This window comes from Lates calcarifer, linkage group LG5 (genome assembly GCF_001640805.2).
Source record: "Lates calcarifer isolate ASB-BC8 linkage group LG5, TLL_Latcal_v3, whole genome shotgun sequence".
Lineage (NCBI taxonomy): Eukaryota > Metazoa > Chordata > Actinopteri > Centropomidae > Lates > Lates calcarifer.
Window position 1 is genome coordinate 2,990,687 of NC_066837.1, and position 16,381 is coordinate 3,007,067.

Sequence of the window (16,381 nt, forward strand, 5' to 3'; positions counted from 1 at the left end):
TACAATGAAATGTGAGCCAGTATTTTATTATCAGATTGACAGAGCCTCTAAAACTATTTTAGAATTTGCACTCTGTCTTCAGATCACAGTCTCCTCTATTTCTTTAGCGATTCATGAGGTCTGGCACTGCCCACATCCAACATGATTAGTCATTTGTGAATTAGTAATATGGAGAACATAAAATCAGATCAGGCCATAAGATCCCCAAAATATCTACCAATATTGAAGCTTTGAGTTGGTTAATTAAATCTCTTTTAATTGATCAATGCAGTCACATTTCTGTGGACTGGATGAAATTACAGAATTTCTAAAATTATGCTTCACTTTTAGTCGCATTTTCAGAAGGAATTATCCAATCAAACATCTCAGACTCATCCGCGCAGATTATGCTAGGTACTATATGTTATTTGACAAGTGATGTTAAGGGTTTTTTTAAGTGAAGATTTGGAGTAATTAGAGCAATGTAATACAAACTATCCAACTGAAAACACTCAATGTTGTTAAGAGATGGACGATGTGTAGTATAGTGTATACCACAGTATAGTAGTATGCACTATAGGCTTCACTTAATCTAATAACAAATCTAGGAGAAGGGTGTGTAGACATCCCATACAGTCGTTATGGAAACAAGAGATGGGTGTGGGAGGGGGAGGTGGAATGAGAGGGAGTGATAAGTGTATCTGAGTGTGTATATGTGTGTTGGTGGGTGGGTGGGGTTTGCTTTGCAGCTATGGCCATCTTGCTGTCCTTCCTTCTTTGTCTGTCTCTCATATGGATGTATTTTTTCCTGTTTCTACCAAACCCCCTCTCTCTTGTCTCGTGTCTGTGTTTGTCTGTCTCTATCAATGTGTGTCTATGTGTATGTCTGTCTGTCTATGTGTCCTTCCCTACCTTCCTCCTCTTCTTCTTCTGTCTCTGTCTTTCTTTCTGTCTCTGTCACTGACTCTCGCTGTCTCCACCTTCGGTGAAACTCGACAGGAGCAGCACCCGGTAAAGTTCTTCCTCTGTCATCCTCCTCCTCCCCTGCTCTTCATCCCCGGATCAAATTGGCTTCTCTCTCTTTCTTTCTTTGTTCTTCTGATCGTTCGCACTCATCCTCGCCGTATCGTTGCCACTCGTTGTCTTCTTCACTACCACACCCACAAACCACAGGAGACCATCTACACACCTCATTAGGTTTGATTTAAAGGGTTTGATTCGTTGCCCATAAGTTTACTGGAATGAGCGTAACTCATGCTTTTAATGAATTTACCCGTTAAAATTTACATGATACGTACATTTTTCGGAAAAATTAGCATCAAAGTGTAGTAGTCAGTCTTTTGATTACCAACCTGTCATGCCTGAAAGGCTCGAAAGGTGGCTGTAAAAACATTTAGATTTTGTCCCTCACAGAGGTTAGGGCTGTGTTTATCATAAATTCACACAGCTCAATGGATTACAAAACTGAAAATGACTTTGCTACTGTCCATCAGAACAGAATGTGGCTGCTTACAAACCTCATGCGTGATGTTGTCAAGCTTTTGAGCAGTGGCATGCAGTGGTATTCCTGTTCATCCATCGGTCAGGAGAAATGCTTGTTCTGACCAAAATTGTATGTATTGATACACACACCAATGAGCAGATGAAATACAGTGCAGGAAGTTCAGTTTGGTTAAAACAACGGACAAAAGAACAGAAGCCTTTCACAGCCACCTTTTAGTCCTACAGGTGTTGGGAGTTTGATACTCAAAACACTGGTTTGCGCATCAACAGAATTTCCCGTGTAAGGAGGAACGCCCCGTTTCAGTCAAACGCCTCTTTAGTAAAGGGCTGACCGAATGTTAAAACAACACACTTTACATACACAAACATCAATCCTGAGACTCAAAGAGCTGTTGCCATTGTCATTATGCTAGTGTGAGTCCTTTGTGTGTGTGTGTGTGTGTGTGTGTGTGTGTGTGTGCGTGCGCGTGGGGATGTTGTTAATTCGTAACACCTATGGCCTGACTGGGCTTTACTCTAATACTCTCAAGCTGCTCTGATAGAGAGACCTCAGTCCTACTCAACTTCAAAGGAGGAAGGCCTATTGATTATCGATTGAGTCTCACACACACACACACACTCACACACAACCCCCCACACGCACACACGTAGAACTGCCGGGGCTCAGACTCAATCAATCAGCCTTGAATTGAATTGTCTTACGTTTTCTACCACGGGGACTGAGTTCATAGTTAAAGAGTGAGCCTTGATGGACGACCTCTCCTCTGCTCAGGCTTGGCAGGCGTCCAGGCGCCTCTTGCCTTGTTTTTTTGAAAATGGCCCATCCACTTACAGTAAAGATCAACTCAGCTATTTACTCCCTTGACACCCCAATTTTTCCTCACTGATATTGGTTTATGGGTGTACAAATCATGAGCAGAATGTTCAGTTATGGGCTTTGGAGAGGAAACAAGCGCATTAAAACACACTACTGAAGGAGTTTCGGCCCTAAATCGCTTTCCTCCGGTCGCTCTCATGGCTCGTTTGACTCTGTTGTAACATGTTTGTTTGTGTTATGACATGTGATGTCCTGTTCTGCGAGGGACATCACATGTCCAAAGAGTCTCGCATAGCCTCCGTTTTCTGTCCTCGTCTCCCTCAATTCAGGTTACACTCGTGGCTGAAAAAAAAAAACATTTTCAGAAGTTTGAAATTGAATGAAAGGAAGCTATGTGAAACATATCAGAATCAATCTCATTTAGTGTTAACAAATTCAGGATTATAGTGACATAATCCTAACCATGTAATACTTACAGCCCACGCCTCATGTTTCCACGTCTATAACTCCCATTTCTTCTGAAGAACCGAACAGCGTGTCACTGAAAAAGAAAGAAAGAGGTTTGGCTGGGCACTCTGCCGGGAGATGCCTGTCAATATGGAATGAGTGAATGTCTTTTGTATGATGGTGAAGATTACAATAAATGATGATGATGCTGCTTCTTGATGTCCATGAAACCAAACGGTCAGGCAACTGATCGCTCTCCCTCCCATCGGTTTCATGTTTGACGCACACTTGTCACAGTTTCTTTTTTCTGCAGAAGAAGAGACTGTTAAAGCTTTGATTGTCCACACAAGTGCAATGTACTGTTATACACTTGATTACTGCAAGTGTCATATCATGTGTTGTTTCACTTAGATTGTCACAATAGAGATTATGTTTAAGATAAATTGAATACCACCTCACCAACTTTTCAAAAATATGCTTGGTGATAATAGCAAAAGGGTTGGGTAAGAGCCCCTTGCGATTGTTCCATCTCTTCATTCCTCCACTCTGCTCTCTAATTTTCCTCTTACATTGTTGTTGTGCCTTGGCTGAACTCTAGGGGGAGCAGCAAGGGCAAAGACATCAGTACAATCAAGTCCCTTCGAGTGCTGAGGGTGCTGCGTCCTCTTAAGACCATCAAACGTCTCCCCAAGTTAAAGGTAAGGCTCAGAGGGTTGCATACATCAAGTTTCGTTTTCTGAACAAGGCTCTCTGATTTTCCCAACTGATGTTTTCATTTCATTTCCTCTTTTGCTGTCAGTTTTATTCCTTGTGATGACATTGCACTCACCCAAGTAACTGGTTAGATCGCAAAGGGTGGCAAAACTGCTGATTATCCAAATATATCATAAGCATCCATTACAGTTTACAGACCAAATTTGTGACTGAGTCTTGAAACAATCAGTACAAATAACACCCAGGATGGTTGAAAGATGTTAGTTTTAAATGTAGTCATAGGCTGAATTCAAATTTAAGTCCACTACAACTTGTTTTTTAATATTGTTCAGGGTAACAGGAATGTTATCAGGGGACTGACACATGACCTTTGCATTGAGTATTTTATGATATGTGAGGTCAAGTCAAATTTATTTATAGAGCACAATTAAAAACATCAGGTATCGACTAAAACGCCTGACAGACATGGAGAACAGTTTATCCCACTCTCACTGTGTTAATCAGCCTAAGTGTATTCATAAATGTTTCTATCTTCCCTGCAGGCTGTGTTTGACTGTGTGGTCAACTCTCTGAAGAATGTGCTGAACATCTTAATTGTCTACATGCTCTTCATGTTCATCTTCGCTGTGGTGGCCGTGCAGCTCTTCAAAGGTCGCTTCTTCTATTGCACAGACGAATCCAAAGAGTTTGAGCGTGACTGCAGGTCAGTTCACCAATGCCACACACACAGTGTACAATTATAACTCATATTACATATCATTATAGCTGATACAGTTGGTTGATTAATCAATTAGATTGACAGAAAACAGCTGACAGCTATTTTGATTGTTTTACTTGTTTTTCAAGCAAAGATAGTGAAACAAATCATAATTCATATAGTCATAATTCAGTCATCATTCATATATTATTGTAAACTAAATATTTTTTGGTATTGAACTTTTGGTTGAACAAAAAAGACATTTCAAAATGCCACGTTCAGCTCTGAACTGTAAATTTAGTACTAGAAAATACTTTTACTCAGCACCATAATGCTTTAACCATAATGTATTATAAGTTCATGTCTATAGAGGACTGTCTTTCCTGGTACCATACTGTCAAATCATTACCAAAACATGAGCTGATTTACAGCCACAGACACCTTGCACATGTGTGTTAGAAAACACACCAATGTGTTGTATGGGAAATAATCTGTGGAGTTGAAGTTTTGTTTATGAGAAGGAAAACTCTATAAATCGAAGAGTACCCTGATCAGTTGTGTCAGTTGTGCAGATGCTGCCACCTAGAGGAGTCAATGAGAAGCAGGCTCTGTACAGGACAGGATAAACCCTAACCTCTAACTCTAACAGTGTTTTTCTCTGATTGAAACTTATGTTGTGTTTTTAGTATAAACCCTGTGTGTGTGTGTGGTGTGTGTGTTCCTTCAGGGGCGAGTACTTGGTATATGATAGGGATGAGGTAAAAGCTCAGAAGCGGGAGTGGAAGAAGTACGATTTCCACTACGACAACGTGGCTTGGGCCCTGCTCACCCTCTTCACTGTCTCAACTGGAGAGGGGTGGCCGCAGTGAGTACATACACACACACTTATCTAACACTGTATCATACATTGTTCAACTATAAATCCAATTTACGATTCTAATGGATCAACACAGTGGCTTTTTTTAAAGCACAAATAGTTTTGTTTTTGAAATTGTAAGAGACAGACAATGATTTTTTCAGTTATTTTATATAAGAAAGTGTGTTAAACCAAAAACAAAATAATTCAAAGAAATTATAGTTTAGATGACCAAAAATGTGTTCATAGGTTTTCATGTTTTATTTTATTTTGATGCACTTCCTCTTTCTTCCTGTCGCAGGGTGTTAAAGCACTCAGTGGACTCCACCTATGAGAATCAGGGCCCGAGCCCAGGTTACAGGATGGAAATGTCCATCTTTTACGTGGTGTACTTCGTTGTCTTCCCCTTCTTCTTCGTAAACATCTTTGTGGCTCTCATCATCATCACCTTCCAGGAACAGGGGGATAAGATGATGGAGGATTATAGCTTAGAAAAGAACGAGGTGAGGAGAGATTTGGAAGGCTTTCTCAAGCTTCTTAAAGAGTTAAAAACAAGAACTAATGTAACTGTAACACTCCTCTCCTACAGAGAGCCTGTATAGATTTCGCCATCAATGCCAAGCCTCTGACTCGCCACATGCCGAAGAATAAACTGAGCTTCCAGTATCGCATGTGGCAGTTTGTGGTGTCTCCGCCCTTCGAGTACAGCATCATGGCTCTGATCGCGCTCAACACCATCGTCCTCATGATGAAGGTACAAGTCAGAGTGTGCAGTGTTCGACAGTCTTTTGCCAACTCTCTGATGTTTTCTTGATACATTTCTTTTTCTTTAAAGAGTGCCATCTAAATTTCTTGTCCGACAGTCTTAAAGCTGATCTTATCAATATTTTCATATGAACAACAGCAAATTATAACTCAACTTTGCAGTTTCCCTTAGTTCTAGTGAGCGTTTTAGCATCTTTCAGATCATTGTTTTGGTTTTGTGGCCAGTGTAACTGCTGTAGTTCACTCTCCTCAGCCTTGTTTCCAGCACCAGCAGGCAGCTGTTTTCACTCTCTGGAGAATATAATGGAGCATCTAGCAACCTAAAAAAGCCAGTCATAATACCCAGGAGTTGGTGAAACACAACAAGATGAATGTTAATGTTGCTCAGTGTCTTCTGGGTGTAAGCAACAAACCATTAACTATATCAGCTGACCTGTGATGCTGTGATTTTCATCTTGTTGTGGAGTTCTGACCAAAACTCATTAATGCAGCTTCAAATTAAAAGCTAATAGTGAACTTCAAACTGGAATCCTTGGTACAAACTGAATTCTCATTTTTAAAAGAAGACTTCCATATGTAAAAATCACAGAGTAACAAGAGACAAACTTTATGGAAATCATCTTTATCCTTATCAAATACTAAATGTGGAAAGATCAAAACTTTATGTTTCCCAACTCGTTATTTTGTCTCCTTTGAACATCACTTTTCTTTCACACTGATCAAGATGCAGTTTCTTTATTACTCAGTCTTCAGTTTGGTAGAATGCAGTTGGGCTCTGTGATAATACAGCAAATCAAACTCAATACTATAACAACACAAACCCATACTGTACAGTCTATCTGCACGCTTCGTTCTCATTCTCCTTCTTTCTTCTGTCTTGTTTTTGTGTGTGCCTACAGTTCCACGGCGCATCGGACACCTACGATAACGTCCTGAAGAACCTCAACATCGTGTTCACCACCTTCTTCTTCATGGAATCAGTCCTGAAGATCATCGCTTTTGGCCCTCTGGTAAGCCCCCCCAAAAAACCATAAACATGACAAGACCCACAAACATGTCGTACCTACACACACATACACACAAAAATTCCTTATCTAGGTTGACCCAGTCTATATGCTTCTGTGTTTCATCCTATTATTCATTTATAAAGCAGGTTATTTTGGTAGACAGATCTAGAGCATGCTCTTCCTGTCCCTGAAAAACCCTGAGTATACTGTGTTGTTGCACAGTAGTCACGCTATCAGCCTTCCTTCCAGCCTGTTTCCACAGTAACGACACCACCACTGGCCAGGGGCGTGTCCCTCACCACCCCCTGCATTCAGTCCTGGACGGATGCAGTTGGCTACCATTGGGCATCTTGAACTTTTCTCTCTTTCCCAACAGAATTACTTCAGAGACGCCTGGAACATTTTTGATTTTGTCTCTGTCCTTGGAAGCATCACTGACATATTAGTGACAGAACTAGGGGTAAGTGCTTTCGAGTGTTTGGACCAAATGACACGTTAATTGTAGCTGAACAGTAGTTGATCATTTTTCATATGAAGCTGGTTTGGTAGACTCAAAGGAAACATCAGCCTTGTTGTCAATGTCAAAACCAGTGTTTTGATAGATCTTTGTCTTATTTCAGTGTCCTTTATCTGTTCTCAGTAAATTTACTTTTTTAAGTCGCCCAATGTAATTGTTGTAAACTTGACCATCCTTCTTATTGGATTCTTAAAATGACCCACTGCTTGGTTCTTTTTGGCTCACAACCCTCAAAGTGCTCCAGTTCCCACTCACACCCCTTACTGAAAATACAAACAAGCAGGACTTTCACACAGAATCATAATTTGTGTTCTCATAATTATTCAATGCCAAGGTTCAAACACGATTTAAAAATTGCACGTAAAATTGTTAAAATGACAAATTATACAAATCTGTCTCTCTTCCTCTTAAAACCATCAGTTCAAAGTGCTGAAACGGATAAATGATCATTTGGGCTGATTTTTCTTGGTTGATTGTTTCACACCTGCAAACCAGTTTCCATCACATCATGTAGACACACAGACACACCAAGCTGTGTCTATATGCTGTGTGTATGTGTATTCTATGGAAGGTTTCATTCTAAAATAATGTGACATTACTTATCTGTTATTTGAATCCAAATTCTTCACATTTCTGTGAATGAAGCGAAACCTGTCGCGCAGCTCGGTCCTGGATTGATGTGCAACATTCATTTAACCCCAAACATCAAAATGTTCTGAAGTCCACATTGTCCACATTCAAATTACAGTGCATGCAATTTAGTGCAACTGGAGACCAGATCTGATGTTTGGGGTTGAATTGCACTTTGTACCAATCACACGTTGTGCCTTTAATATGCTGCTGTATATAAACACGCTCATGTATATGTCCCTGTTTACTGCATTAACTGTTTGTATGTCTGTCAGTTTGTCCATGTTTTATTCTACACATATGAGCTTAATATTATTACTGAAATAAGACTCAATATTTGTGGAATTCAGCAGCAATTTCAGCCTCTCTCTGTTGTCCAGCTTCTTTTTTACCTTGCACCAAACAGGACTTTTGATTACACATCCAGGTTTCAGTTACAGAACCTCTCTGACTTGTACCAAAGTCTTCGTCTCATTCACGCTGACAAGATTGGCAGTAACTGTTCTAATTACTACAAAACAACAGATGATTAACAGCAACCTCCGGCCAAGTTAGAGGTGCTAAATTTACATCTCAGCTCTGTGACATTAATTGACGTCAGTGCTGCTGATCATTTCAGACGTCCAATCGATTATCTGTCTACTCAGTGTCAGTTTGTTGCAGCTAGTCTTCTGGTTGAGTACATCTGATATGTGCATTAGTTAGCTCATGAAGTAAAAGCTATAGTGTTAGTGGCTAGTAGTCAAATGTTGATAAATGTTACATTTCAGACAGGGCCAAAAACAGCTAATCAAGGTTAATCTAAGGCTCTGCTGACAAACTTTACCCACTATGAACTTGATAAGACCAGTCCCCCAAGTCAACAAGTCAAGTCAGTTGAGAAGTTGGTCCCCCAGCAGTCTAGGCCTTTAACAGCATAACTAGGAGATGGTTTAGGCAAGTCTGAACCAGCACTAACTATAAGCTTTATCACATTTAAATGTGAAGAGGGTGTCTGCCCCTGAACCCAAACTGGAAGACGGTTCCACAGTAGAGGAGCCTGATATCTAACCAACAAATCAAATAAGGAGGAAAGAAGTCTCTGCTCACTTTAGTACAGTGCAAGCATTTAATGATCACGCTCGCATCCCTTAAAATAACATAAGAGCACACTATTTGTTGCATGGATAAACAAGATAAATCAAGACAGGAAATAAATCAGGAAATCAAAATGACAGTATAAATGTATATCAGCTAAAGAGAAGGAAATGTTGCACAAACACCAGAAAATACTATTTAAAAAATGTAAATACTAAAAGGTTAATGTTTTCATTTTCAATTAATTTATTTATTTAGATGCACAACAGAGGGATATAAACACATACATTAAATACATTAACAAGGCAAAATTAGATCACCTCTCATTTTGTAGGGGGAATTACTCTCTATATAAGTAAAGTGAACCACATAAGAAAGTTCTACATGGTTTTCTAGTAGAGCTGGATTCAAAGAGGGGCTGAACCATCTGTATCTGATGTTGCTCACTGACTGTTGTTGTTGACTTGAAGTTGTGTTTCACTGCCTTTTTAACGACACCCATAATGATTCCGTCTTCCTCTTCTATCTCTTTACATGCTTTCTTTAAACCTCTCTACTTTGTTGGCGCCCTACGCCCCTCCCACTCCCTCCTCCTCTGATAAAAATCCATCCAATCAAAATGCACTATGAAATCCTTCATCGTGTTCTCCATCCGTGCTGCGCCATGACATGTGGTGGTGGTGCTGTGATGATGATGATGATGATGATGATGATGATGATGATGAATATAATGATGGTGATGGTGTGCGTTTCGCCCCATGCCCCTGCCCAATAAAACACACGACCAACCGCCCCTCCCCCACTCCAAAAAATGTCTCACCCACTCACAATGTACTACAACTTACCAAAAAAAAAAAAAAAAAAACCTCCTCCCCATTCATCTTTCTACATCTTCGCACATGTAGAATCTGGTTGGTTTGTAATTTATCTCTCAAAGCTTTCTGCTGCATCCTCATTGGTCATGCGTATCCCCGACCCATTCCTTACCCCCAGTCACCCACTCCCCCATGACTAGTCTTAACCCTTGACCCCAGTGCATGCGCTTTTCTGGATGATAACCTTTTAAAGACTTTGTTCTTGATAACACAGAGAGGGTCATTAGTTTAATGCATTTTTACATCACAATGCATATACTTAGATTAATATTCACTTCCCTAGTAAACTTTAGAGAAGTGGAAAATAGAAAATAGAAATGTTTTGTTTTAGGTACAATAGAATATTTCATTTACTTTCATTTAAGTTTCACAGTATTTAATTAATCCCAAAAAGTATTTCAAATATTTCACTAAGCCAGGTGGATTAGTGATAAAGATAACTTGTTATCTACTTGTTCTTATTCTTCTAGTTTCTTGTTTTTATTTGTGCTCGTGCAACAAGTTCATAGAATTTAATATTAACTTTATAGTCTTGCAACAGTACGAGTGTGTATGTATGTAGTAAGTATGTATGTCTTACCATGACAACATTAGCACTGGTTTATATTCATTTTCTAACTCTAATGCAAGCTGAAAAAAAATCTCACACTCTTAGTGCAGCTAAATAAGTGAATGTGTGAATCAGTTTATGATGTGCTCGGCCCCCTGGCCCCCACTGGTCTGCATGTAGGCCAGTTCTTCCTTCAGAAAGTATGCTGCCATGCCAAGCCATGCCATGCCTGCACTGAGGCTGCTCGCTAGTCCCTCCTTTTTTCCCCTGTCCCTCCTCTTCCTCCTCATGCTCCTCTTCCTGCCTTGCCTGTCAACCACAAAATGCCAGGACCCCACCAGAGAGTTTGGCTGTTGTACATTAAATATTACCCTCTGTGACACTGTAAGGAACCAAAACGTAGAGTCAAAAAAATGACAAGGCTCCTGGACTGGATTCCAGCCCTAAGAGTCATTCATTTTGTTACTGGGACTTGGGGGCAATTGAATAGATTTTTTTGACTGTGCAGACATCCAGACTTGATGTTTACTGTGATGGATTTTACAACATGAGTGAGTCTTACAGACTTTGTATTGATTTCCATACAGTGCAGAAATCATTGTGAATCAGTGTCCATATTGGTAAAAACACATGAGAAATCTGAAACTGTATAGCCTGCATTGAAAATGGTCTGCAAAAATATATGATTCATGGAGCTGAATCCATGTTGAGGGCATACAGCCTTGAAGTTACATTTGTCCACTTTAGCTTCTGTTCTCTGGAGATGAGATGCAAAGTTTGGAACGGTTTCGAAAAGACAACTTTTTCACAACATTTGCAAGAATAAAATTGAGACAAGACAGTGTCACAGACAACTCAGAGCCATGCTCTTTTTTCCAAAACAGTGTGTGTGTGTGTCTGTGTCTGTGTGTGTGTGTGTGTGTGTGTGTGTGGTTGACAGGCACAGTGCACTGTGCTCCATCTTGTGTGGCCTGCTTGCCCCCCTCAGAGATCAGTGCATTTGGTTCTCTTAAAAGAAAAAAAAGCGTTCTGCTGTACCAGATTGGATGATGACCTTTAGACTCTTTGAATTATGATTTTCCTTATTTCCTCTCTTTTTTCCTTCTTTCTTCTTTTCTTTGTCTTCTTCTTTGTCGCTTGAGCTTTTCTCTGTCTTTCTCTCATTTATACTTGTATCTACTCAGTGCCATTATGTTGCAGTTGGTTAAGTTCTGTTGGTTTTGACTTCCCCCTCCTTCTCTCTCTCTTTTGTCCTCTCTTTCTTCCACTGTTGTTTTTGGTTTTTGTGTTTGGTAGAGGGAGGTTGTTCAGGTATCACATGTTTGGAGAAACTGATTTTGTCCTTCCTCTCTGCTGTAGAATAACTTCATCAACCTGAGCTTCCTGAGGCTGTTCAGGGCAGCTCGCCTCATCAAGCTGCTGAGACAGGGAGAAACCATTCGTATCCTGCTGTGGACCTTTGTCCAGTCCTTCAAGGTATTCAGTCGTTAACAGCTACACACATAATGTAAATGCTGTTAAATAACTTGTTTGTATTATTAATATTAATACTTCCTCCTTCGTCTGCTCTGGTAGGCTCTGCCATACGTGTGTCTGCTCATTGCCATGCTCTTCTTCATCTATGCCATTATTGGCATGCAGGTAAGTACTGCCAACCAGCCCATTAGATCTTTGAATTTGATATGATTTTGGATTTATACTTGCATCTTTCACTTAAAGCAACATTATGCAACTATTCCACTTCAAAATTATTTTGACCGTACATCGAATTGTAATAGGGAGAATGGTTCCTCTGTCATTCCCACTCGCCCAAACGCCTGTTCTTGCAATGTGTAAATTTGGTGAGCAGGTACCTAAGAAGTGCATAACTGAGTGATAGTCAGTGGCTTAAACTGTCCAAGTCAGGCCCAGTAGGTTCAACAGTAATACCAAACTGCAGATCAGTTAAAAAGCACCAGCATTCATCTCCAATATTCAGCGAGGAAAATGTACTTTTAAGTGTCAAAAGTGTCACTATCGAGAATTTACTTCTAATACAGTTATGATGTCCCATGTCAGTGTTATATATTGTAATATTGAACAAAATAATAAGCAGCACTGTAACCCTTTTCTGTAGTGTCAGTGTTAATCTGTAACAACACATCCTACAGGTTTCATATAGGTTTTATATGCAAAATCTAAATCTGCTAAGTAACTTAAACAGCAGCAGAGTAAAAGGCACAATTTTAACATTAAACTATTCAAATTAAAACTTCTTTTATTGCTCTCTTTTTCCACTGTTTGTGTGTGTAGTTGTTTGGTAACCTGGCACTAGATGAGGAGGGAGAAAGTGCCATCAATGAGCACAATAACTTCAGAACCTTCATCATGGCACTAATGCTGCTGTTCAGGTGAGTCCTCCAGCTTCCCTTTTCCTCCTCTCTTTTTATCTCTCTCCTTTTGTCTCTCACTTTTTAATTTACTCTTCCTGAAACTCTACATGCCTCAGGTTTTTTGGTTGCTCACCCTGTGTCTCTCTTTGTGTCTCCTCATGCAGGAGCGCTACTGGAGAAGCGTGGCATGAGATCATGTTGGCTTGCCTGGGTGGTAAGGAATGCGACCCGGCCTCAGGGAACACAGAACCCGAGTGTGGCAGCACCTTTGCCTACACCTACTTTGTCTCCTTCATCTTCCTCTGCTCTTTCCTGGTGAGAAAAAACACAAAATGTCTGACAGAGTTTTAAAAATATAAAATCTTTATGCTTTAACACTCTTAAACACAGAGAGTAATAACTGACCATGATGGTGTTATGAGTTGTCTTGTCAGTCCTGTCTGTCTCAGTTGAGGCCCATGGGGAAAATGCTGCTTGGGATGCAGGGAAAGTGTTGCAATACTGAAGCTGGTCCACAAGGGAATAAGTCATGTGTTTGTTCCCTGCCTGCTGCAAATACATGTCATATCAGTCAATGAAGATATCTCAGTTTCAGACATTTGTGTACAGGAAACTGTCATCAGCTACAAAAACAATTCTCCAAGCCGTATCCAACAGCTGTGTCATATCTGAAATGATGTTCATGAGTGTTTGATTATTAAACCTTGACAAGAGAAACTTTTTCTATGGGTGTGTTTGCCTCATCCTTGTTCCAGATGCTGAATCTGTTTGTGGCTGTCATTATGGACAACTTTGAGTACCTGACCAGAGACTCTTCTATCCTGGGGCCGCATCACCTGGACGAATATGTAAGGATATGGGCCGAGTACGACCCTTCCGCCTGGTGAGTGGCACGCACACAGACTCATACACACATGCTGTAGAAGTCACACAAAACAGTACAAAGGCAGAAACACACACATGATACAGCAAATACACAGGTATACAGACTTTACTATACAAAGGTGACACACACACACAGAACTGATGTGTAGCGTAAAACTGAGCTGAATTCATGCTGAATGTAAAGTAACTCTTAACCCCCTGACTTTCTCTCCCGTCCTGAAACGGGGCAAAGACTGGTGTCATGACCTCATCCAACAAGTGCTATGATGAAGCACGATCGACATCATGTGATGACTGAAGTTAAAAGTGGGTCAGTTAAAGCTGACCTGTCTGAGAAAAGAATTATCCAACGTTCGTCTTGTTTTTCTCTCTTTCTTTCTCTATGTGCTCTTTTTTTCTCAAATTGCACAGCCTGTGCACAGTAGAGATGAATGTAACCCTCTCCTTTTCCTCTTCTCCCCTCTGTAAGAAGTGTGTGCGCGAGCATGCGCGAAAGGAAGGTGTCTTACACCTCTTTTTCTTAGTGTAAATAAATGTTCTCTCCTTTTCTACCTTTTCTTTTTCTTCTTCTTTATCATCTTATCCCCTCCTTTTATTCTCCCACTCTCTTCGTTTATCTCTTTCTCTCTCTCTCTCTGCGATCTGTGTGTTCCCTCTCCTAACCTTCCCTCCTTGTATTTTTCTTGCAGCGGGCGCATACATTATAAGGATATGTACAGTTTATTGCGAGTTATCTCCCCTCCCCTGGGCCTTGGCAAGAAATGCCCACATAGGGTGGCCTGCAAGGTTTGGACCAAACCCCTAAAGCACAAACTTAAACGCAACCTGCTCGCCTTTAAGAGACTGGAATGAATGTCGCTCTTTTATCACTTTATAACAAATTCTTTCCTACTTCAACTTTTTATTTCATTTGGTTTGACTTTTCTGTTCGGGTTTGCATTATTCAGTTGGTTTAATCTCATTTCACCATTGAATCATTTTTTGGGGGGGTTGTTCTGTTGTATATGCATTCTGACATGACAATGAGAATGTTTGGGACAATGCAGAAATGCACACACACACTCTTGTACACACTCTCTCTCTCACACACACACACCAGTAGCGGTGTGTGACGCATGAGGTGGTGCACTGCACTCGCTATTGTCTTCTGACTGAACGCTGGGAAAATGACACTGATGTGTTCACTTTTAATTCAGTATAATGGAAGCAGTAGAGTCTAGACTCCAGTCAGCCATTGTCTTTTATTTCTGCTTGCTGTCTAATTTTGCCTGGGCAGAAAATGGTCGAGCAATGTGCATTGTTCTTGTTTGGGTTTGGTTGAGGGGTGGGGTTACTTTAGCTCAGAGACATATGCAGAGAGGGCTTGGTCTGAATACTGTCACCACGCTAACCCTCATAGCTGTTAGCCAGGCCAGTGTTTTCCAGCCATGTGTCATCAAGGCTCAAGAGTCTGCAGGCTTTGAGTGTAGTCACTCACACAGCTGAATCCACTGCTGCTGTTGTTGCTGGTTTGAATGAAAACCTGCAGATTCTTGTCCCTCCATGTCACATGTTTGTAAACCACTGTGCTACACAGCCTGTAATATTTAATCTTAAAATTTAAAGCTACTATGTGTAGTTTTTACATGTGACTGTGGAATCCTCCTCTAATGGCTGATTTGTAGAAAAATAAAACATTTCTAGCAGAACAGTGTCCCTGCCTACACATGGTGGCTTTAAGGATTCAAGAAATCAAAACAATTGTTAGGCCTGTTACACGCTCTTCATAAAGGATGCACACAGCAATGCTGTGGGCAATGCACAGGGTGTTTCTTGCACAGTAAAATATGTCTTAAGTTGTACAATTGTGACATATTTCTAAAACTTGCAGCAATATCAAGCTACTAAAACAAGCAACTACCAATGAAAAAGTTATTTTCTGCAAAAACAAATAAAATCTAAAATGTGTTCTCTTGTATTCTCAACCCACAGGGATCTATTGTAGCATAGTGAGTAGACTATAAAACCATGTGTTCCTTCTCTTTGCCCATTTTTGTAGTAAACACTGCAGTCCCTGATCACACTGACATTACCTCTCTTGTGTGCATTTGTTATGTAAGCAGAGAGCTTGTGTATCCCACATGCTTGTGTTGGCACACCTTGAGTGGAGAATGTAACAGGCCTTATGGTAATGGTTTATATTCATTGTTACCTGAAATATTATAACAATAGGACCAAACCTGCTCTGTTTGTGGCTCTGGTGTGTGGGGAAAGAAGGAAAGGAGCAGGGTGTGTGTGTGGTTTGGGGCAGGGACTCTGGACATAAAAAGGTCTTGTGTCCACCAGGTACCTCTTCAGAACTGCCTGTGCTGACAGATGCTTGTGGGGGGAATCAATGGTCATGGTGTTTTCTTTATGACTGTCGAGATCTCTTTAAGGTACTGCAGTCTTTGGCTTAAAGAAAATAAATCATTAAAGGGTCAGATCACCTAAATCATAAAAAAACATATTGTCAGGTTAGCCCAGATGCAGATAGATTCAGTTGTATATGCTGAGGTTTTGAGACAGTACCCACACTTTCAGATTATACAAGGGGTCAGATGATTTCTGTGTGACATATTTTTACTAAATCCTGCGAAACTGGAGGAGTGTTTATGAATCAGGCCGTCACATTTCTTGAGCAAATAGTGCAAGGTTCAGTGGAGCTCAGA

General features: G+C 40.5%; 1 protein-coding gene across 1 annotated transcript in view; it reads left to right on the plus strand.

The window, feature by feature from the left end:
* cacna1ab (calcium channel, voltage-dependent, P/Q type, alpha 1A subunit, b) overlaps positions 1 to 16,381 on the plus strand; it is a 93,780-nt gene that overhangs the window by 43,303 nt on the left and 34,096 nt on the right. The window contains 13 exon segments of the mRNA XM_051070399.1: positions 3,345 to 3,444; positions 4,003 to 4,163; positions 4,885 to 5,022; positions 5,315 to 5,516; positions 5,603 to 5,767; positions 6,678 to 6,788; positions 7,162 to 7,245; positions 11,794 to 11,910; positions 12,010 to 12,075; positions 12,727 to 12,824; positions 12,971 to 13,121; positions 13,562 to 13,689; positions 14,381 to 14,477. Coding sequence (XP_050926356.1) covers positions 3,345 to 3,444; positions 4,003 to 4,163; positions 4,885 to 5,022; positions 5,315 to 5,516; positions 5,603 to 5,767; positions 6,678 to 6,788; positions 7,162 to 7,245; positions 11,794 to 11,910; positions 12,010 to 12,075; positions 12,727 to 12,824; positions 12,971 to 13,121; positions 13,562 to 13,689; positions 14,381 to 14,477 — 1,618 coding nt within the window.